General features: G+C 31.9%; 1 protein-coding gene across 3 annotated transcripts in view; it reads right to left on the bottom strand.

Annotated features, from left to right (window-relative positions):
• DIAPH2 (diaphanous related formin 2) overlaps positions 1 to 22,272 on the bottom strand; it is a 1,049,860-nt gene that overhangs the window by 720,565 nt on the left and 307,023 nt on the right. For all 3 annotated transcript variants that reach the window (XM_038587833.1, XM_038587834.1, XM_038587835.1), the window contains 5 exons: positions 15,493 to 15,603; positions 9,488 to 9,606; positions 7,268 to 7,384; positions 5,446 to 5,564; positions 3,038 to 3,102 (listed from right to left, as the gene is read on the bottom strand). In XM_038587833.1, the coding sequence (XP_038443761.1) occupies positions 3,038 to 3,102; positions 5,446 to 5,564; positions 7,268 to 7,384; positions 9,488 to 9,606; positions 15,493 to 15,603 (531 nt within the window). The remainder of the gene's footprint in view (positions 1 to 3,037; positions 3,103 to 5,445; positions 5,565 to 7,267; positions 7,385 to 9,487; positions 9,607 to 15,492; positions 15,604 to 22,272) is intronic.

Here is a 22,272-nt window from a genome sequence, read left to right as displayed (position 1 = left end):
GCACTAGTAGGTATTTATCCAAAGGACACACAAATACTGAATCAAAGGGGCACATGCACCCAGCTGTTTATAATAGCATTATCAACAATAGCTAAATTACGGAAATAACCCAAATGTCCATTGACCGATGAATAGATAAAGAAGATGTGGGGTGTGTGTGTGTGTGTGAGTGTGTGTTTGATATTACTCAGTCATCAAAAAGGATGAAATCTTGGCACAAGCAAGGACATGGATGGAGCAAGAGTATATTATGCTAAGCAAGTTAAGTCAGTCAGAGAAGGACAAATACTATATGATTTCATTTATATGTAAAATATAAGAAACAAAACAGATGAATGTGAAGGAAAGAAATATTTTTAAAAAGGGGAAGACAAATCATGAGAGACTCTTAGCTATGGAGAACAAACTGAGGGTTGTTGGAGGGGAGGTGGGAGGAAATGGGCTAAATGGGTGATGGGTATTAAGGAGGGCACCTGTGATGACCACTGGTTGTTATATGTAAGTGATGAGTCACTAAATTCTACTCTTTACGCTGTATGTTAAGAAACTAGCAGATGGGGATCCCTGGGTGGCGCAGTGGTTTGGCGCCTGCCTTTGGCCCAGGGCGCGATCCTGGAGACCCAGGATCGAATCCCACATCGGGCTCCCGGTGCATGGAGCCTGCTTCTCCCTCTGCCTATGTCTCTGCCTCTCTCTCTCTCTATGTCTATCATAAATAAATATCTGTTGGAGAAGTGAAAAAAAAAAAAAAAGAAACTAGCAGATGCACACTAAGCAGAAAAGACCATCTGAATGGTGAATATCCATTTACTGGATCCAGCCCATCCCTTACCTCATTCAGGGCACCAAGGTGAACCAAACAACCCTGCATACATAGAGTAAATACTGCTTATGTTCATCTATAGAATATATGCCTTTTATTATCAGTGTCACTTTGAGTCATTTTAAAAGGCCATATTATACAATTAACATTATTTCTGTTTCTAAAATTGATATATCTTACTGTCTACAACTGTCTTTAGAGTATATAGAACAATAAAAATGTATATTTACTGTTAATAAATATTCATCCTCATAAATCCAACATTTGGAAATTAAAAAATATCAAACACAAGTCTGAAGAAACAGTGGGTGTTGGAATTAGATAATAATAGTGTTTGGGTCAAACATGCAATGCTAATTAATTAATGTTCCACGTAGGTTAGTCCAAATTGTTTCTAATCTTTAAAAATTTCAAACCCACTCCAGATCTTCCACAATCAGTAAGTGACCATGTTTCCTAGGTCACTGAGAACATGCAGCCTTTTTAACTTCACTCTACTATTCAAGTTAATACTTTATCTCATTCTGTATTTCTACCCTCCCTCCCAAATTTATCTTCTTCTAGTGTTTTTTAAGCATGATACAAACTGAATAGAAGAATGCAATGTTTCTGCTTGTAATTTAAAGTGATCTTAATCTGTAAACCCATAGAGTAGGAATCACAGAAGCCTGAAATATACAGGTTGGAAAAGTTCTTAAGGGGCCACTAAACTTATCCTCTTCTGTTAATGATGATGAAATTAAGATCCAAAGAGAGTAAGTAGTAAGTGGTTTACTTAAAGTCACAGCTAATTAGTGGAAAGCTACAATCAGATCTTATAACTACTGCTTCTCATTCTAGCTCCCCTACATATTTTTTACTACTTTATATAGCCTCTTAAAATCACCCAGAATAAGAGAAGGCATGCAGATAACCACTGGGAGACCATATATGTTTTCATTCTAAGTACTGGTGATGAGAATAAAGCACTAAACACTGAAAAGCTTTTTGTAAAATTATTTTCAGGGCTCCATTTCCCATATTATATGCTTACAGAAAATTTTATCAGATAGATCATCACAATCTGCTCTAGTCTTGTGATGACTAATCAAACTGGCAGTGAAAAATTAAGGAGACTCTAAGATTTTCAAAGGGAATTCTAAATTTGCTACTTATACAAGAACATTATATATATAAAGGTCTATGAAAAAGCATGCATTTTCTTCAACCAATAAAAATGAAAACTTCACACAAACATTTTATGCTCAAGTTCTGAAAATCTATTCTAGTAACTGAAAGAGCAAAGACATTTCTTCAGATGCCCTTAAGTAACTTCAATAACACTCTAATTTCTAAAGTGATAGCAAAATCTAATCTAATCTCAAAGGTAAGTCATAGCTTTGAAGAGATAGCAGAATGTAAGCACTTTATCTTGCTGTCAGAAGGCTGAAAACTGGAGAGTTTTTAGAGTTGTGCTTCAATCCTTCTCCCTGCACCAATAGGAGAGAAATACTATACTAATGCTTCATAGGGATACAGTCTAGAACAAGAAAATGGAACTTTTGGTACAAACTCACAACTGCAGTTATGTTTTCATAAAACAAGGAAAAGACCATCTGAAATCTAAATAAAATACGATAACCCATAATACTTGTATTTATATAAGTTATTAACCTACAAAGAAAGGGGGACCTCAAATTTACCAAGCCTACATGAAGTAGCAGAACCATTTAAAAGTGGTAACAATAAAATTCAAAGAAGAAAAGTCTAAGCAGAGAGAGACAGAAAGAGAAAAAACCTTATGTAATCCTGTTGCTATTTAATAGCACTGTCTTTAAACAGCATGATAGGTTACACTAGCTAAACGTCTCACAGTTCTCCAAGGAAGCTACCTATTGTAAGTGAGAACTGCAAGAAAGCAATGACAGGAATATATTTTGGTTGATTGCTTCAAATGATATCTTTCCAATAAACTAATTTTATTTCACTTATCACTCTGGTAGAATATAGTTAGTGCTTTTCTTCCATAATACATTAAAGGTGATGAGGAGGGAACAGTAGCAACCTTATCTTATCAGGAACAAAATCAATATTTTGTAGTCATGTTTTAATCCAGAAACATAAAGTAATATATAACTGAAATAACATTTATAAAGCATTCCATAAAGAAATAAGACAAAATACGTATTGTGAATAAATTATTAATTTAATAATTATGGTTAATATAAGCCTTACCTTCTTTGAAAATTCTGCTGCTTTTTGTTCACTTTCTTCAACTTTTGCCTTGTTCACACAAGAATCTATTAATATTAAAAAAATAATCAGAAATTATTGTACCAGATATCTAGGCAAAAGATGAATGACAGCCTATAATTCCACTATGTAGGAAATCATTTTTATGTCAATTGCTATTAATGGTAAATTGACCTACACTACATATAAAATGTAAATCACCACAATTTTTTTGCATACTAACTGAATTCAATGATAGTATTGCTGAGTCACAAAACCAAGCATCTAAGAATGTATTTCAGTAAATCATCACTATTTTAGAGGTAGTCAGTTATTTCCCAACTTTTACAACAACATAATTCTTTAAATATTTTTGAAGTTTACTATGGGTGGAGAGGTGACAAAGAATCTATTCTTAAGATTATTAAGACTCAAAATGACCTTTAAAATAAGACTATAATGGGAGACACAATACCATTCACTAATTCAGGTTTTTTAAAGATATATAACTTCTTAGATAACTTCTGATCTGGAGCAGAATGTGTTATGTAAATAAGGAAACAAACATTAAGTTTTTCGGGTCTGATCAAATATTCCAGATCATTAATAACTGATGAACCTCTTTTTGGTAATATTCTCATTATTACATAGACAAGCCTATTACATATCTAGCCATTCTGTACCTATTTATTCACCCAAAAGAAATGATAACATATGTCTATATCCTTGTATATGAATATTCCTGGCAGCTTTAATTATAATAGCCAAAACTAGAAAGAACCCAAATGTCTATCAACAAGTAAATGTATACATAAACTGCAATATATCCATATACTAGAATACTATTCAGCTATAAAAAGAAATAAACTATTGATACATTAATATAACAACATGAATGAATCTCGAAATAGTTACACTACATAAAAGAAACCAGACAAAAACAGAGTATATCCTATATGCTCCTAGTTATATGAAATTTTAGAAACTAAAACTAACCTATAGAAAGAGAAAACAGATCAGTGATTATCTCAGGATGGGGAGAGGTGGAGGCATTAGAAGGAGAGGTTACAAAGGAGAACACAGAAACCTGAGAGAGTGATAAAGATGTTTATTATCTTGACTATGACGATGGTTTTAAGTACACATACAAATATCAAAATCTATCAAATTATGTTCTTAATAATGGATAGTTTTTCTCACATCAAGTATATCTCAATAAAGGTCTTTTTGTTTTTGTTTTTTTTAAAGAACGGTGTTTAAAGAACTAAGGAGGAAATTGGTAAATGATGAGACATAGGTGGCAGATCTGTGTTGTGCTGTCAATGGTTGTTAATGATCTTCATTTCAATTTCAATCGGAAAAATGTCTCATAATATAAAGTCCCATGAAAAATCAGCATATAGATAGGTTAAAAAAAAAAGAGAGGGAAGAAAATGTACTTAGCCAAAAAGTGAGTAATGGTGGTGGAATGTACTGAGCTGAAAAGTGAGATTGGTGGTTTTTCTGTCACTTACATAAACCTCTAGATTACCTAGAATAAATGAGCATTGGTTTTAAAATCAGAAAATAATACATAATAATTAATAATAAGGAATTCATCTTTGAATATTACTGTAAGTCTGCCTTGTGCTACGGAGTGAAGAATAATATAAAATTGGCATTCCACAGCTGTTGTTTTCTTTCTTTAAAGATAAGACAAATCTTATGCATGATGAATCTTAGCAAAAGTGATTTTTATTAGGTATAAAAACTGTTTAACTGTAAAATCAATATAACATAGCATATTTCACAAGAGAGGTTTCACATCATCACTCTGAGATTGTTCCAGAAAGTACAGGTAACTAGTAGCCTAGGATGATATAACTTCACTTTCTTAGTGATCCAAGTAGATGAACATGATCACCTCAAATTCTTTCCTAGATTTAAGACCTATGAAAATATAAATTGATCTACTTTGATAGAATTAAAAGGTCTTAAGTTACTGAAGCCTGCATCCTTTCTCAAATTTGAACACTAGACCCTACTGTACATAGGATTTCTATAAAACCACTGAGGTGCCAATATAAACTGAATCAAAGGATTTCAGACTCATATTTCTAAAAAGCAAAGCACTCTATTCTATAATAATAATATTATTATTATTAATATGATTTTCCTGTGTGTGAGGGTCACTGATTTTAAACTGAATTCAAGAACATTATAACATATCTAACAGGTTAATATTTTTAATCATACAGGCAGAACTCTCATGATCAACCTAATTAACAATTATGATGATTGAATACTCACAGACACAATGACTTTCCAGATATTAATAAACGAAGTTCAGTGAGAACACTACCTTCAAAATGTGATATTTTACAGAAAAGAGTGAAACACAAAGAAAGGACATTGAGGATAATATTACGTACCTATCAGATGTGTAAAATCAATGTCTAATCTTTGCCTATACTTGAAATCTGGGTCCATACCACTGCAGTGCAGCACTATCTGTGAAATGCACTCCTCAATTATTTTGTAATACTGTGGCCTGAAAGAGACAAAGTATTCTTGAATATCTGTTTTACCTATACAAGTCAATTTTCTTAAGAAGTGGTTCAGGACACCTGGGTGGCTCAGTTGGTTAAGCATCCAACTCTTGATTTCAGCTCAGGTTATGATCTCAGTCAGGGTCATGATCTCACGGTTGTGAGATTGATCACAGCCCCCCACACCTCACCCCATGTTGGGCTCCATGCTCAGTTGCAGAGTAGGCTTAAGATGCTCTCCTTCTCCCTCTGTCTCTCCTCCAACTCATGCTATCTCTCCTTCTCTCTCTGTCTTTCTCTGTTTCTCTAAGTAAATAAATAAAATCTTTTTTAAAAAGTGGTACAGCATGATAAAAGAATGCTTTTTCTAGCACATTAGAAGAGATCTTTCTAGCAATTAAACTCCCCTAGGAGAAATATGCCTAAACTTAAGGATGGTCTGGACATTATAATACAAAACCCATTATAATGTAATTGTGAACACTGACTTAATAGTCTAGTTTGTAGAGATTCATGCTTGTGTACAAAGATGCTTATCAATATTATCTATTTCCTTAAGTTATTGTTCTTAAAGTTAATGAAAACAAATGACCTGTTAGTCCTATATCCATGGATACAGAAATGGTTCTAAGCCCCTACAAGTTCTCAATTTCAGTAAAGCATGATCCTATTTTCGCATTAGGTGGCAATGCCTTGAATTTACAATACCATTTTTACTCAAGATTAGCTATAACAGCTTACAAAACTAGACTGACCCACAATATTCCAAAGACCTATTTATGCACTTTTTTAAAAGATCCATTTCATAGAAGCATACACACTTAATATGCATGGCCATAGCCTGAATTTGTTCTAAATGTCAAAGGCTTTTAAGCATACTCTAATTCTGTAATCTATCAAGATAATTATGGCCTTAAAAATAACTACTTGCATACTTCAAAAAAATTTTAAAGGCACTTTTGCATTAAAATTTAGGGAGAGTTTAGGGACACCTGGGTTGCTCAGTGGTTTAGCACCTGTCTTCAGCCCAGAGCATAATCCTGGAGTCCCGGGATCAAGTCCCACCATGGATCCTGATTCTCCCTCTAACTATGTCTCTGCCTCTCTCTCTGTGTCTCTCATGAATAAATAAATAAAAACTTAAAATAAAACAAAATAAAATTTAGGGAAAGTTTAGTATTTATCAGTGGCTAATAAAGTCAACAGAGAAGAATCAGAAACACTAGTATAGAAAAATAATGACATAAATATTCTTAAGATTCTGTACTGATAACTAGCCAACCTACTAAAAGTTTGCAAACAAAGCCAAACAGAGTCTAATTGCTTTTGTTATAAGGCTAGCCTCAAGAATAAAAATAAATAGTAATATATATTACCCATCTTAGGCTTTTTCAAGTCATCTTCAGTTTTAGGATAGATAATACTGGATTATAATCAGTCTAGTCAGGGGCTTTCTGAGTAAACAAGGAAAACACAAGTGTTTTCTTTGTGGCCATGTTAATTATCTACTAAATGTCCTGTCACTGGGGTGCCCAGTTTAAAGAATAGACCCTTCTGGCCCAATTAAAAATAAATTCACACCTTTTAAAAAATGTTTCCTGAAGTCATCAAACTCGTATACACTAGGATGAAGTACATTATTAGTTTTTCTTAAATATGGAATTCAAATTACACAAATACTAGTACTTTCAGAACTGCCTCTTACCTGATATAATAATCATTTCTGATGAGCAAAAAATGTTGTAGAATGGATAATAAGTAATTTTCAGCAGCAGTATCCTTCAACATGTTATATAGAAGATGATACACTTCATTCATATCAGTAAAAATAAGTAAAGGAAAAAAATTGATGAAAGTTTCATTCATAACAAAATCAGTTTTATTTTTTAAAACAATGATGTACCATTTTGTTTCCCTTACTGTTTATACACCTTCAACTCCATGATCCAGTATTTTAAAATTTACAGAAATAAATTTAACCTATGGAATCACTTTAATTTTTTAATGAGAGAAAAGACTTAAAGAGTATTTCCAGGATCATTTAATCATCAAAACCTTAAATAATCAGTTATTCATTATAAATTACAGATGATAGCTGGTATGATTGGAATAGTTACGCGATTAGAGAAAATGGTTTATTCTTAATCTTCCTGTGGCTGTGATAGTGGACCTATATTATTCATGTAAGCCACTACTCCTCTATTTTCATTACCACACAATATGGAAGGTAAAGGAACATTCTATGGACTGTTAAAATATCACAAACTAGTTTTATATTATACTGATAAAATGAGTACTAAATGTAAATTTTTTTCTCTTTCCATTCATTTGTATTTCATTATTTAATAAAAATGGAGAGTATAGATAATAGAACTTGAAACATTTTTCTTCGGATATAAAAAGAGTAGATGCTGTTAGTAAACTAGACAACAGATTTCAAAACTTTTATTTTATAATAAAAGTGAAGACCTGGAAAATCAATATAACAGAAAAGTAAAAGAGGAAATGTAATCCTATATTCTAAAAATAACCTGAAATGTCAACATTTTCTCTGAATACAAGTGTTGTGTTAAAGTCTCATAAGATCTTTTAAGTGGTTACAGAATGTAATCCAAAATAGCTTTATGGTACAATTTGATTATAAGAGAAATCTATACAAAGTAAGGAAGCAAGATATATATTAATATAAAAAGCATTTAATATTATGGAAATTACTGTAGACTAGAGTCAGTAATGATGGATAAGAAATTACTAGCATTGATCCTTTCTAATACTGACATTGTTATCCATTGCACACACATTTATCCAATACTTAGGTGTAAAATACTTCAATAGTAGCATTGGATGGGATCCCTGGGTGGCGCAGCGGTTTGGCGCCTGCCTTGGGCCCAGGGCGCAATCCTGGAGACCCGGGATCGAGTCCCACGTTGGGCTCCCGGTGCATGGAGCCTGCTTCTCCCTCTGCCTATGTCTCTGCCTCTCTTTCTCTCTCTCTCTGTGACTATCATAAATAAATAAAAATTTAAAAAAAATAGTAGCATTGGAGGAAAAAGATGAAACATAAAATTTCTGCCCTCAATTTAATAGGGCAGAGAGGTGTACATAAATAAGAAAGATATAAAGTAGAAAGTACTGTAGCAGTTTCAAGGAGAGGAAGATGCCAGCTTTTTTTTTTTTTTTTTTTTTTTTTTTTTTTTTTGGCGGTAAACGGAAGAAAAGGGAGGAAGCCATCATAGAGGAAAAATTCCATCTCAAAGATCATTTTAGTTCTGAATTATTTCCCAATTCCCCCCAATCCTAAATAAGAAATTTACTGAGTGTGAAACAAATAGGCAGCAATGCTGTGACAATCATCTTTTAGATATAAAATCATTTCATATAAAATCATTGCCATAGGAAGATTATATACTAGTTGTATCTGATTCAAATGCATCTACCAAACAGCCTTGTTATACTCAGATACTATCACATCCGAACATTTTTTTTCACTAAGGAACCAAAATAGTTGGATTGAGAATAAGGCATTTATTTAAAGTGACGTGTATCTCTAAACTATTGAGTATATTTTAATAAACTATATTACCTATAGTTACATATGAACTCAATGAACTTTTCCCCTCAAATTCTTATATGTGAGGTATACACCTGAGGTGCTTGTCTATTCAAAACTATGGAGCTGAATATATCTATAATACAGCAGTAGGCAATTGTGAGATTTCAATAGAGCTTGTGTAAAACATGAGGACAGTCTGACAATTCCTCAACATGAATCTCAAGGATAGCATCATAGTGAGGTATTAATATAAATAAATGAATGTAAACTGGGCTGACAGATAAGAATTCTAATAATGGGCCACAAAATCACCCACGAATCCCTTTCTCACAATATATGCAAAATTATTTTTGTGGTGTGTCAAAAGGATATTCCATTTCTGCTCGAATGTCACTGAGACGGTGTGATAATTCAGTTAGGTCATCTTCTTTGTTCTCATCAAATACTTTCAGCTGAATATCAAGCTCATCATTCTCTTTTTCTTTTAGATCCTAATATATAAACATAAAACTTAACAGATGAGTAACAGTTTGACAACACCATACTTTGGTAATAATATTATTCATTTATATACACAAAAGGAATTTTATATCGCCAGACACTTAAGTTTTCTGAGAGAAAGTAAACATACTACGTATTTTCCTATTTTAAAATAAAGGTCACACATTGCAGTCATTGCATTTTCTTTTCATGCCCCAGATTTCTATTTAAATTAAAAATTAACAAGCACTTTTACTAAGGGTGAAAAAACTAATTGCTAACAGCCCAAATTAAGTACTGTTGTCTTTTTACTAAATACACTAATCAAAGATCACAAAAGAACTCATGCGGTTAGAACATTCACATAGGCCTCTGGCAAAAAATGCAAATATAGATCAATTGTATTAATGAAGAATAAATTAAAGGATATATTCAAGCACAACAGTCCCAAGTATGGCGAAGAAATTTTATAAAGAAATTTATTTTAAATGATATTTTGTGATTTTGAAGCAAAAAAGCATCAGGATTTTTTTATCAAGCTGCAGGACTAGCCTCCTCCCCCACTTTTCATTTTTGCTTAGCTGAATCACAAAATAGCAACTTGGGCATCAAAGATTTGTTTTTGTAATACATTATAAGCACATGCATTACAAACCTCTAATAATTTTTAAAGTAACAGTATGAACAAAATCTTTGGAAGCATGCCACACGAGAGATTGTTGGGCTTAATATATATCACCTGTAATATCTTTTAATATGTGTCCATTAAGTTGCAGATTTCAAAACCCAAATCGATAATCCCAACTGTGGATGATCAAGGGTGATACTGAAAGTGGGACTAGGATCTCAGAGCTGAGCTTGAATTCTAAAAGGAAATGCAAGCATGGGTGTACTTGAAATTAGATCAATAAAACAAAATAGGATTCATTTCTTGTTTCTATTTTTATTGAATAGAATAATTAAAAATATAATGGCTATTACTAAAGCCAAATGCAAATTTATGTAATTTCTAGATTTCTTCTAACACTCAAGTAATAATTTACTAAAAATTTACACACAGAACATATGATAATACTTATTACAATGTTTCTATAGGATTTCATAAAAAATATATGACAAATAAATATATTTACATTTAGTTCCCTATTAGTAATAACTTGCTTTAGATTTAGTTTTCCACATTTAAATCAATGTGAATCAAAAAATTATCTACCATTGATGGTCATATTATCAGATGATTTCAGAACTCCAGTAAGACAGGAGCAGAAGCCAGACACAAATAATATTCTGATCATTGTAGAAACAACTATTAACACATTCTAAAATACGGACTTTTCTTTATTCTTCTGTTACAATATGCTCTTTCTTAGATACTCACTACAAAACTTGAACACTTTTAAATGTTAGAAAAACAGAAAAAGCTAATTTAAATACTGTCATTTAATTAGCATCAAAACATTGTAAAACATGGAATTAATCTGCATAATTAAAATATTCTCTGTGAAAATAACTGATTAAGTGTCTAATTGTTTTTAATTAGGACAACACATTAATTATACAATATACATAGTATGTGAACATACATAGCACATATGAAAACAGACATAAAATGCAATATCTTATACTGTTTATTAGTAGTTGCCATTAAAATAAATATATATACATATACACATACACAGTAACATGTATAATTTCCTTTCAGTCAAATTTCAAACTTTGAAAAATATATCCATATATTCTTGATGAAATAAACATTAAGGTTTTTTTTAAACAAAAGTTTTTATATAATAGCACAAATATGATATCCTATAAAAGGAAATGGAAATATATCACTAGAGTTTTATATTTAAAAATGTAGAATATCATAATATCACAAAATTACAATAGTATTATATGAAATATTGTAAATGTTTGTTATTTTTTTAAAAGAATTGCTGTATGGATATGGAACATTTTTGGCAGAGTCTCTAAAACATATAATTAAATCTCTATAATATAGCATACTTCAAAGAAAATTCCATTTCTAGTACATGACTGATTACCAGTCAAGCAATCAAAATTGACTTTTCTACAGAATAAGAAAGTTTGTTGGTATTTTAAAATAAACATGCTTGCTGCATACAGACATGATTTTTTACTATCTTGTTCCTTCACATGTATTTTCTAAATTTATTTAACTAAATCAAAGACAGATGGAAATAACTTCACAAGAAATCAGAGCAAATACAAGCTTAAAAATCACTGTATAGTGATTAGTGATAGTAACGACTCACTAATCCCAAATTACTAATGCAAATTTATGAAAATAATTTTCCATATAAATGAAGTATAAGCTCCTTTAAAAACCAAAATTTATCAATAAAGATAGGGGAATTTTGAAAATAAATTTTAAATCCATGAAGGCAGGAGAAACAAAAGCAAAAATGAATTATTGGGACTTCATCAAGATAAAAAGCTTCTGCACAGCAAAAGAAACAGTCAACAAAACTAAAAGACAACCTACAGAATGGGAGAAGATATTTGCAAATGACCTATCAGACAAAGGGCTAGTTTCTGAGATCTATAAAGAACTTATTAAACTCAACAGCAAAGAAACAAATAATCTAATCATGAAATGGGCAAAAGACATGAACAGAAATTTCATAGAGGAAGACATAGACATGGCCAGCAAGCACATGAGAAAATGCTCCACATCACTGGCCATCAGGGAAATACAAATCAAAACCACAATGAGATACCACCTCACACCAGTGAGAATGGGGAACATTAACAAGGCAGGAAACCACAAATGTTGGAGAGGATGTAGAGAAAGGGGAACCATCTTGCACTGTTGGTGGGAATGTGAACTGGTGCAGCCACTCTGGAAAACTGTGTGGAGGTTCCTCAAAGAGTTAAAAAAGACCTGCCCTACGACCCAGCAGTTGCCCTGCTGGGGATTTACCTCAAAGATACAGATGCAGTGAAACGCTGGGACACCTGCACCCCGATGTTTATAGCAGCAGTGTCCACAATAGCCAAACTGTGGAAGGAGCCTCATTGTCCATTGAAAAATCAATGGATAAAGAAGATGTGGTTTATGTATACAATGGAATATTACTCAGCCATTAGAAACGACAAATAAACACCATTTGTCTCAGCGAGGATGGAACTGGAGGGTATTATGCTGAGTGAAATAAGTGAATTGGAGAAGGATAAACATTATATGGTCTCATTCATTTAGGGAATATAAAAATTAGTGAAAGGGAATAAAGGGAAAGGAGAGAAAATGAGTGAAAATATCAGTGAGTGTGACAAAACATGAGAGACACCTAACTCTGGGAAATGAACAAGGGGTAGTGGGAGGTGGGCAGGGGGGTTGGGGTAACTGGGTGATGGGCACTGAGGGGGGCCCTTGGCGGGATGATCACTGGGTTATGCTGTATGTTGGCAAATTGAACTCCAATAAAAAAATTTAAAAAAAAGAAAAAGAAAATAAATTTTTATAGGATATAATTAAAATAACTCTCTTTAAGGACTCTGAATATTATATGAAAAAAGTTTTACTCTACTATATTATTACGATGGTCTCAGCAGTTATTGAAATCCTAAGAATGATTCTTTCCAAAAACACTTAATGATTCCAGATAGGTGTAATTCTTTCTAAAGTTTTATTCAAATTCCAGTTGGCTAACATACAGTGTAATATTAGTTTCAGGTATATAATACAGTGATTCAATGCTTCCATACAACAAGATAGGTCTGATTTTTTATTCATGTACCAACAATTTATATTAGCCTTAGCCACATCTAATTTGCTGCTTTAAATATGATAGATTCTAGAAAATCAGGGATCTCCTCCTGTTAGAACAATGTATAAAAATAAGAGTGAACAGTAAAAAAGTGAGGATTTTAAAACTCATGTATGAATATATTATTAAGCTTCCATGCATATGTACAGATGTTTAATGCTACCTGAATACTAGTGGTTTAAGCTTAAATATTTAGTAAATTAAATAGTTCATTAAAATTGAGTTCATTAGATAATAATTGACGTTATTTAAGTCTAATATACATTAAAGCTGACCATTCTGACCTTTGTTTCAAATTGTGATAAACTACAAGAATAACATCAGTCATGAAATCTATGGTATTAATTAAAATCGCTAATCTTCTGGAACTATTTGCCTGAATTCTGATTCTCATCTTTTTTATCGGAAGTACCTGGGAAGGATTTGTTTTCTTCTCAAATCAGACATCTCTGCCTTACCCTCAATAAGATTTTGATAGATTCTCATTAGGGAGACATGTCCAACATCTTTAGTTGAGAACCAGAGCTGTATTTAATATTTTATTCTACTGTCTTAGGGAGAAAAAAAATTGAGAATCCTTATAGGATTTATTCCAAACTTTTAGGAGGCACACATTTGACACTTCCTACTTTTCTCTTGCTGAGAAATCACTGACATCTGGGAATCAGGGCTTAGCCACATATATATGTACACAAGCATACTTAATGTGTACACTCAGGGCTTACTGAAGAGATGTGACAGTTACTGAAAAATCTAACAGGATTCATATATTAAGAAAACATTTATTAAGAAGCACATGGTGCCACAAAAGCTTTAATATACAGTTACAGATCCAATGGGAAAGTGTAGCTTAGAATCACAGATAAAAAAAACTTGACTGTCAGTGTAACCAAATATACCATGAGACCACTGAGCCCAGAAAAGGTGAATACACCAGAGAAAAGGATAAAGGTAAGGACAAGAGCTATCTTTTCATTTTCTTTCTGAAGAGTACAACTTAATTAAATTAAAATGAGAGTAAAATTTTTGGATCAACCATTCAGTAGTGTATGGCAGAAAATGAATATTCAATTATAAAGATACAGGGAAATAAAAGATGGAAATGTAATAGCAACAACTGAGGCACAATATGTGGCATATTAGTAAATGAGCAGAAGATGCTACAGAGCCCGTATAGCCAGCAAGTGTCCAAAAACATTGATACTCTCCCAGAAACAGTAACACAAGTTACTGATGCATGTTACACACTCATTCCTCAACAGGAAATTTCCCTGATTTTGGTATTTCTAGTGCTCTAAGTATTATATACATGCTCACTTGACATTTATTTTGTTTTGTTGTGTTTTGTGTTTTTTTTACTCCCTTTGCTTCTTTTTTCTCAGGTGTGCTCTTAGTAGCTCAGATGAAGAGACTAATTAGACTGTATATGTCTCTTAATGTCATGGTTTTAAACAAACTCCTTCTTCAGTTAACATACTAAATAAGGTATAAAGTCACATTAGCTGTATTTGTGTTTATAGAGTACATGTCCTCATTTTATCTCAGATCAAGTCTATAAAGTTAATTCAAAAATGTTTTAGTGGCTCTAATCAAAATTTGAGCATAGATTCACATTCAATTTAAGAAATAAAACTGTTTTTTACAAAACTTTCTATAGCACTATATCAAGAATACCATTCCTAAATGTCTAGAATATACTGGTCAAAAGTCTATAGATACTTATGCTGAATTTAATTAATATCAATCTAAGTTATCAAAGAGGAAAGCAAAAACTTTTAAATGAAACTCGAAGCTGCAGAAAAAGAAAAAACTGTATTCTTTTATGTTCTGAGTATTCAAATTCAAAGAAATTCCCTTTCCACTTCAAGAAAACAACAAATCAAGAAAAAAAAACACCCATATCACTTCTGGACACATTAGCTGAATTCTGAATCATCAGTTGTATAGAGAAGCTAGTATTACTGTAATATAGAAAAGCTTACAAAATCTCTAATACTTACAAGAGAAAATATAGCAAGGCACATTTGTCTACTCTGTTGCAAGTACTTTGTCTAAAGAGAGAAATATGTTAAAGTTCATCAGCATACTTAATGTGTACGCTCTACTTACTGGTAACATTGTTTTTAGTCCTGAACGTAGGAATTCATTCCTTAAATGTATTCTAAAATCAAGTTCATAAGGTGAAGTGACAAGGGCATTTATAAACTGCATGCAGGCCACCTGCAATTAGAAAGCAAAGTTTGTTAAATAATTTATTTAATTAAGGAAATATTTACTTAACACATTCAGATCATTATTTTTCTATTAATGAAGGCATACATACATATACTATAAAATATTAGGAGAAATGGAAATATTTACACAAGTATAAGGATGATTATGATTTTATAGCATAAATGACAAAATTAACAATTAAATTTCTAATGTTCAGAATAATTCTAATGGGGATATGATGGATGGGGAAATATTGCTATGCTTTGCTAAACAATATGAAGAATATTAAACTCTGAGAAACTTAAAGTTCCAAAAATCTGCATACAGAGCCCTTTAAAAATACCATGAAATGTATCTTTCCTATCCAGCTGTCCACAGAGTGCACTTGGCCTCAATTATATATGGTTATAAACACTTTTCTAAAATAAGCCAAAGAAAGTACCCTGATATTAAACAGAGAATACTGATAACTTAGAGAAATTAACAATGATTTATACTGTATCCATTCTATTATTGGGATGAACTTGAAAAAAAAAAACACAGAGTATTAAAATATATGATTAAGATGAATTAATTTACTATGTATAAAAATGAATGCAAGTGAATTAAGATCAAGTAGAAGGCACTGTGACACCAATGCTACTGTGCATGCATGACAAAGTAAATAGAATAGCTTGTTTTCAAGTGAAGGTGATTCATTATTTATACTCACACTCAAAAACGTTTGTTTTTTTTCTTATCTTTTGATATGGAGGTTCCTATTATAAAAGGGGACTTATTTTCTAGTAGTAATTACAAGCTAAAAGGGAATCAACAAAATGATAATTGCCAGGTGATCCACACATTATTCCCGATAGCATTTTTGGGAAATGCTGCTCAAGTTGAAGGCAACTAGCTAATAGTTCAAGTCAGGAGCTACACACTTAAATTGATTATTCTTAAAGTATGCAATGAGTATACTGTACAGTGTTCAAAGAGCTGACTGTGAGGGGACTCCTGTAAAATACCAGATTTAGTAAAGATGTCAAGTATACATAGAAAGAGACACAAAAAAATCAAAACTTCATATAAAAAAAAACACATCAGCAAAAGAAAATATTTCAAATATAGTTTGACTTGACTTATCCAGAACTATCATTATAAAAGTTATTTTTCCAAGTATAAAGAAAAGTTTAAGAGGTATATTCCTTTTATTTTTATATCCATTATTTTATGTATCTAAGCTGCTTTTAGGAAGATTACTCCATCTACCTCATATCCAGGCATCAAAAATTAAAAAAAAAATTGGATGCTTTAAAAGGGATGATTAAGACTGTTTCTAACATTATTAGATATCTAAATGACAACTGAACGATGTAGTCCAATGCCTATGATTGCTCAAATGTCAATATAAAAGACTTAGACAACTGAATAAATACTTGCCAAAGACTGTGAATTGCCTTAAAAGATATTTCAAGTAAGTTTCTATGACACTTAAACCCTACTGGATTATTTAACCTTGCTATTAAGAATAAGAAAATATTTAAGTCTTTATATAGTCTCCATAGACTGGAATATAAGTTTGCATACTGTACATGTCCATAGCTATATTATCGTTGCATTTGATTGAATGATCCTTGTTCAATGTTACAACTATGACATGACGAAACAAACCAAAGTACATATCCAATCTAAAATTAATAGAGAGAAAAGTTGCCATCTGCTAGGATTGTTTTTGCCAGAAGATATTCTAGCTTAATGGCTTGTATTATTATCCTACAAGAGAATATTTCCATAAGAAACAAGTTAATGAGTCTTGGAGTTGTAGCTTTATAGAAATAAAAGTATTTAGATCAGGAGATGATAAAAATAGTAAAAGTCAATAAAATTAATGAATGTATCAACATCAAAATAACTTTACATTTAATATGATAAATGCAATGCTATTAAATACTTACTTTACATATGATGTATGAATATATAACTGAATGCTAAAAAATTGCATCCATTGACTACAGTATAAAATAATTAGCAGACATGTTGAAGCCAGTAATTTAAAGAGGTACTGGCACTGGTTTACCAATGTACTATTTATTGTTTATCAAATTCTAACAGATATCTAATTACAAATAACATAAGCAGAATAGTCATACCATCATGTCATTTTCCAACATCTTCTCCTAAAGTGATACTCTTTTATAAAAATATTTATATTATATGAATATAGAGAACAAAAAATCATCTTAATTATTTCCATTCCTTTATAATACAACATAATCACTGTCCTTTTTAGAGGACAGATACAAAATCAATCAAAAACCAAAATAATTGTCACTATTTACCAGGACAAAACTAAATTTTAAAAAATATAATTAGTTTCAATGCCAGAATATATTTATTTAATTTTAAACATTAAATACCCATTATGTAGATTCTGAATTCATAAATACTGAATCCCAAAATATTTTCATAATCATTATTATTATCCAAACACTATTAAAGGCCTTACATAATTTACCATCTAATCTCATCCTCATAAAAACTATACAAGGTAAGTGTTACCATTATCCTTATTTCATAAACATAGAAGCTGAGGCTCAAAGCACGTAACTTATACAAGGTCACATAGCAAGGAGAAAACCCAAGATTCTCAATCATATCATTTTACTCCAAATATAGGATAATTTCCAGTACATTCCAGATGCTTCATTAACTCCATTCATAGATTCACAAAACAAAAGATTTTAAGGATAGGTAAGATAATAAAATTTAACTATTGCATCATGTTTAATACACTGGAAATATCTAGTATGAAACTGTAAGTTAATTAGAAAACCATACAATAATTTTAACAATATATTGTCTAGTATATAAAACGGTTATTGTATATGTCATTTATACCTCTTTAAAAAAGTAAAATGGTTATCAAAATGCATAATGAAATGCAAAAAAAAAAAAAAAAGAGAGAGAGAGCAAAAGTAGAAAACAGTTCCTGGAATGTGTTACATTCCACTTTATGAACAATTAAGTATGGGCAGCAGCATCCCATTCATCAAGAATAATGGTCTTTCACTCTCCTTTACTTCCTTTCACTCCATCACCTAATCCCTACTCAGCATACATTTGCATGCATGCATACACACACACACACACACACACACACACATACACATATACACACCCAGGAGGTATGCTCTTCTATACAGAGTCTCTAGTCACAATTTAAGTTTAGCTTAATTACAATTATATAACGTTAAAAATTCAGTTGCTCACTCTCACTAGGCAACAGTTCAAATGTTCAACAGCCACATGTGTCTACTGGTTACCATATTGGACAGCACTAATATAGGATACTGCATAAAGTTTGATTGGAAGGCACTACACAGGAAACGTTAAAGAAAAAGGCCTCTTGCTTAATATCTAAAACCTAAGCTCTAAAGAAATACAAAACTCATTACCAAATAATAAAAGCTTGAAAATTAGTATATTCAACTTCCAAGTAGATAAATCTTTAAGATCATGACTGGTTAGAAAGCAAAATCAATCAGCTTTCAAAAATAAAAAAAATCTAACCCAGAGATGGAAAACAAAGAATCATGTGATTTTAAAGCAGAGAGAACACCTTCAAAATACAAAATATTATGGTTCAATATGGTCCTTTAAAGGTAAAGAAACTGAAAAACTAGAAAGATTAGATGATTTGTCCAAGATCATGTAGCTAATGATAAGTCATAAGGATTAGATTAGAATTCATGTCTCATGACTTTTGATTTTAGATTCTTTCTACAATACTACAATGTACTGGAAAGAAAACAAGTGCCCTTGAATTGAAAATCACAAAGTCCATTATCCAGATTCTTTCCTTTGCTTAGTTTGTTTATTATAGCTTTAAGTTTCAAAATGGTCTGCCGTATCTGTTTTAAACATAGCTTCCATGAGAATTAAAATTTAAAATTCAAAATAAGTCTGTGACTCTTCTCAATTATTAATAAATATGGTAGGTAGGAACAAAATTTTGATTTCTAACAACTAAAAACAATCAATTTGTTTATTTGCATTTCAATGATCTCTTTCTCTACATGATGTGTATGCTGCCAAATAAATGCATAGATTTAAACACCAATTTTGTGCATGTGATTAAAATATCCAATAAGTTGTACCATTTATAAATATATACTAAATTGAATTACTATAAGTTTTTCTATCACATTATGATCATTCCATTAGTAGAAGAGTATGTTATCTTTCTACAATAATAATCTACATACTTTAGTCACAGGAAGCTTTGTCCTCATCCTGGGGTATGGAATGTGATGCAGAGTGTGAAGTATCACAAAAGAGACTATAAGCTTTCTAAAGGCAAGGCTCTGTATTTGTTTAGGGTTTTCTGATTAACTTCTACTTGCCCTCAATAAAATGATTAAAATATAATGGGTGAATGGAATTAAATATCTCAAATTTTATTGCCATGAGATATACAAAAAGATTTGTATTCAGCTTCTTACCTAAGTGGTAGGGCTACTATTTTTTTTTAAAGATTTTATTTATTTATTCATGAGAGAGAGAGAGAGGCAAAGACACAGGCAGAGGGAGAAGCAGGTTCCATGCAGGAAACCTGACATGGGATTCAATCCCAGGTCGCCAGGATCAGGCCCTGGGCTGAAGGCGGCACTAAACCGCTGAGCCACACAGGCTGCCAAAGGGGTACTATTTTAACATGTAATATATTCACAAAATTATTGGGAAAATGCTAGAATTTGTTTTAACTTATCAGCTCTGAAAACTATCCAAGCATCTATCTATCGGTTTCATCACAATTCAAAGAGCTATGGAGTACAATAATTGCCAACTCCGGGGCATTCTCAGACAGATTATCCATATTGCCATTAACTGTGATAAAGTGTGCTTTGAAAATTTTATTGATATTGTCACACACTATAACTTATTAAGTGCTTTGTTGACATTAACAAGGTTTTTCTTTATCTTAGTCCAGAAGAAGTTAGGAAAAAAGATGGTTTAAGTCAAATAAGTACCAACGAAGAACGATACAAACTTACATTTTAAGCTAATTAAGTCAAGAAATGGAGAAGGAAGGTAGCCCTGGTGGCGCAGCAGTTTAGCGCCGCCTGCAGCCCAGGGTGTGATCCTGGAGACCCTGGATCTAGTCCCATGTCAGGCTCTCTGCATAGTGCCTGCTTCTCCCTCTGCCTGTGTCTCTGCCTCTCTCTCTCTGTCTGTGTCTCTATGAATAAATAAATAAATAATCTTTAAAAAAAAAAATGGAGAAGGATTCTAAGCAGGATGAAGCCATGTAAAGAGGTATGGAGGTAGAAGGATAAAACAACATAAAATATTCAGGAAACTGAGCACAGTATGACTAGACCCAAAAATATAAGGAGATGAGTGGTGAAATATGAGGCTACAGAGAAAACCACAATCAGATGATGAAGCATTTTGTGTAGACTACATCTACACTTCAATCCTAGAGTCTATGGGAAGACTTTCTTGGATTTTAAGAAGTGGTATGACAAAAATCGCATTTCAGAAGTATAACTCTGTGGAAGATTAAAGGGGGCTAGAATAATGGGTAGAAGATACTTAAGAATCCAGGAAAATGGTAAAATAATGAGATATGACAATGCACTGAAACAAAGATGTGGCAGCAAGGGTGAAAAGGAAGGGATACCACACTAATGAAGGAAAGAATACTAAGGAAGTAGAATTGGCAGGATTTGGTAATTGAAGGAATGTTGAATGGAGAAAGAGTAGATTCAAAGATGACTTTTACATTTCTGGTTTATGCAACTTGGATAATGCTAAAGTTAAAAAGGATTTGAAATATTGGTTAAGATTGGAGAGGGGATTGGAGTAGGAAGAAGGATGAAGAAAAGGAAGATAAGTAGCATTAAGGATGATATTGAATTAAAATTCAGTAATGAAAGAACAGAATATATGGGGTCTGAGTTAGAAGGATTTGGAAAAAGAAGAGTTCAGAGAAATTCATCACATAGAAGAGCTACATGGAAGTCCTAAGGATGGATGTGGCTGTCCAAGGGCAATGTACAGAATGATCAATGCAACGAACCAAAGAACTAAGGATCAAGTTCTTAGAAAGCAGTATATTTAGGGGCCAACAAAAGAGAAAGAAGATTTAAAATGTAAAATATAGGTAAAAGAAAAACAAGGAGAGTTTAGTATCATGGAAGTTGAAGGAGGGAGCTTTGTTAGTTATGATCAAGAGTTTCAAATGGTGCTGGAGAAGCCAACATGACAACTTAAAAAGGGTGTTGCTTTTCATATTACTGAGGTCATTAGTGAACCTCCACTACAAAAAAAAAAGATAAATTTGGCAATTGTTCAACTTTAAATAGATATAAAATGAAAGGCATCATTCTTTAAGTCAGAAGTTACTTTTTAAGTACGTGACAAATGAATACATTATATAAATATATACCTATACAACCTCCAATTATACTAATTTTACTTTTAAAATGGTCACAATATGAAAATGTCAATAAACAGAACAAGTTTCTCTAGCGATAATCAGATATTCATTCAACACTTAGTATTTAACACTCATTTACTTTTCCACAAATTTTGTCCTTATTCATAAGCTGCAGCTCCCTGTTTTATAAATATACCTGTAATGACATGATAAATGATTTATCCAAGGCTACTTCCTCATATGTGATGGTA

Source organism: Canis lupus, chromosome X (assembly GCF_011100685.1).
Source record: "Canis lupus familiaris isolate Mischka breed German Shepherd chromosome X, alternate assembly UU_Cfam_GSD_1.0, whole genome shotgun sequence".
Taxonomy (NCBI): domain Eukaryota; kingdom Metazoa; phylum Chordata; class Mammalia; order Carnivora; family Canidae; genus Canis; species Canis lupus.
This window is presented reverse-complemented; position numbering and strand designations above follow the sequence as displayed.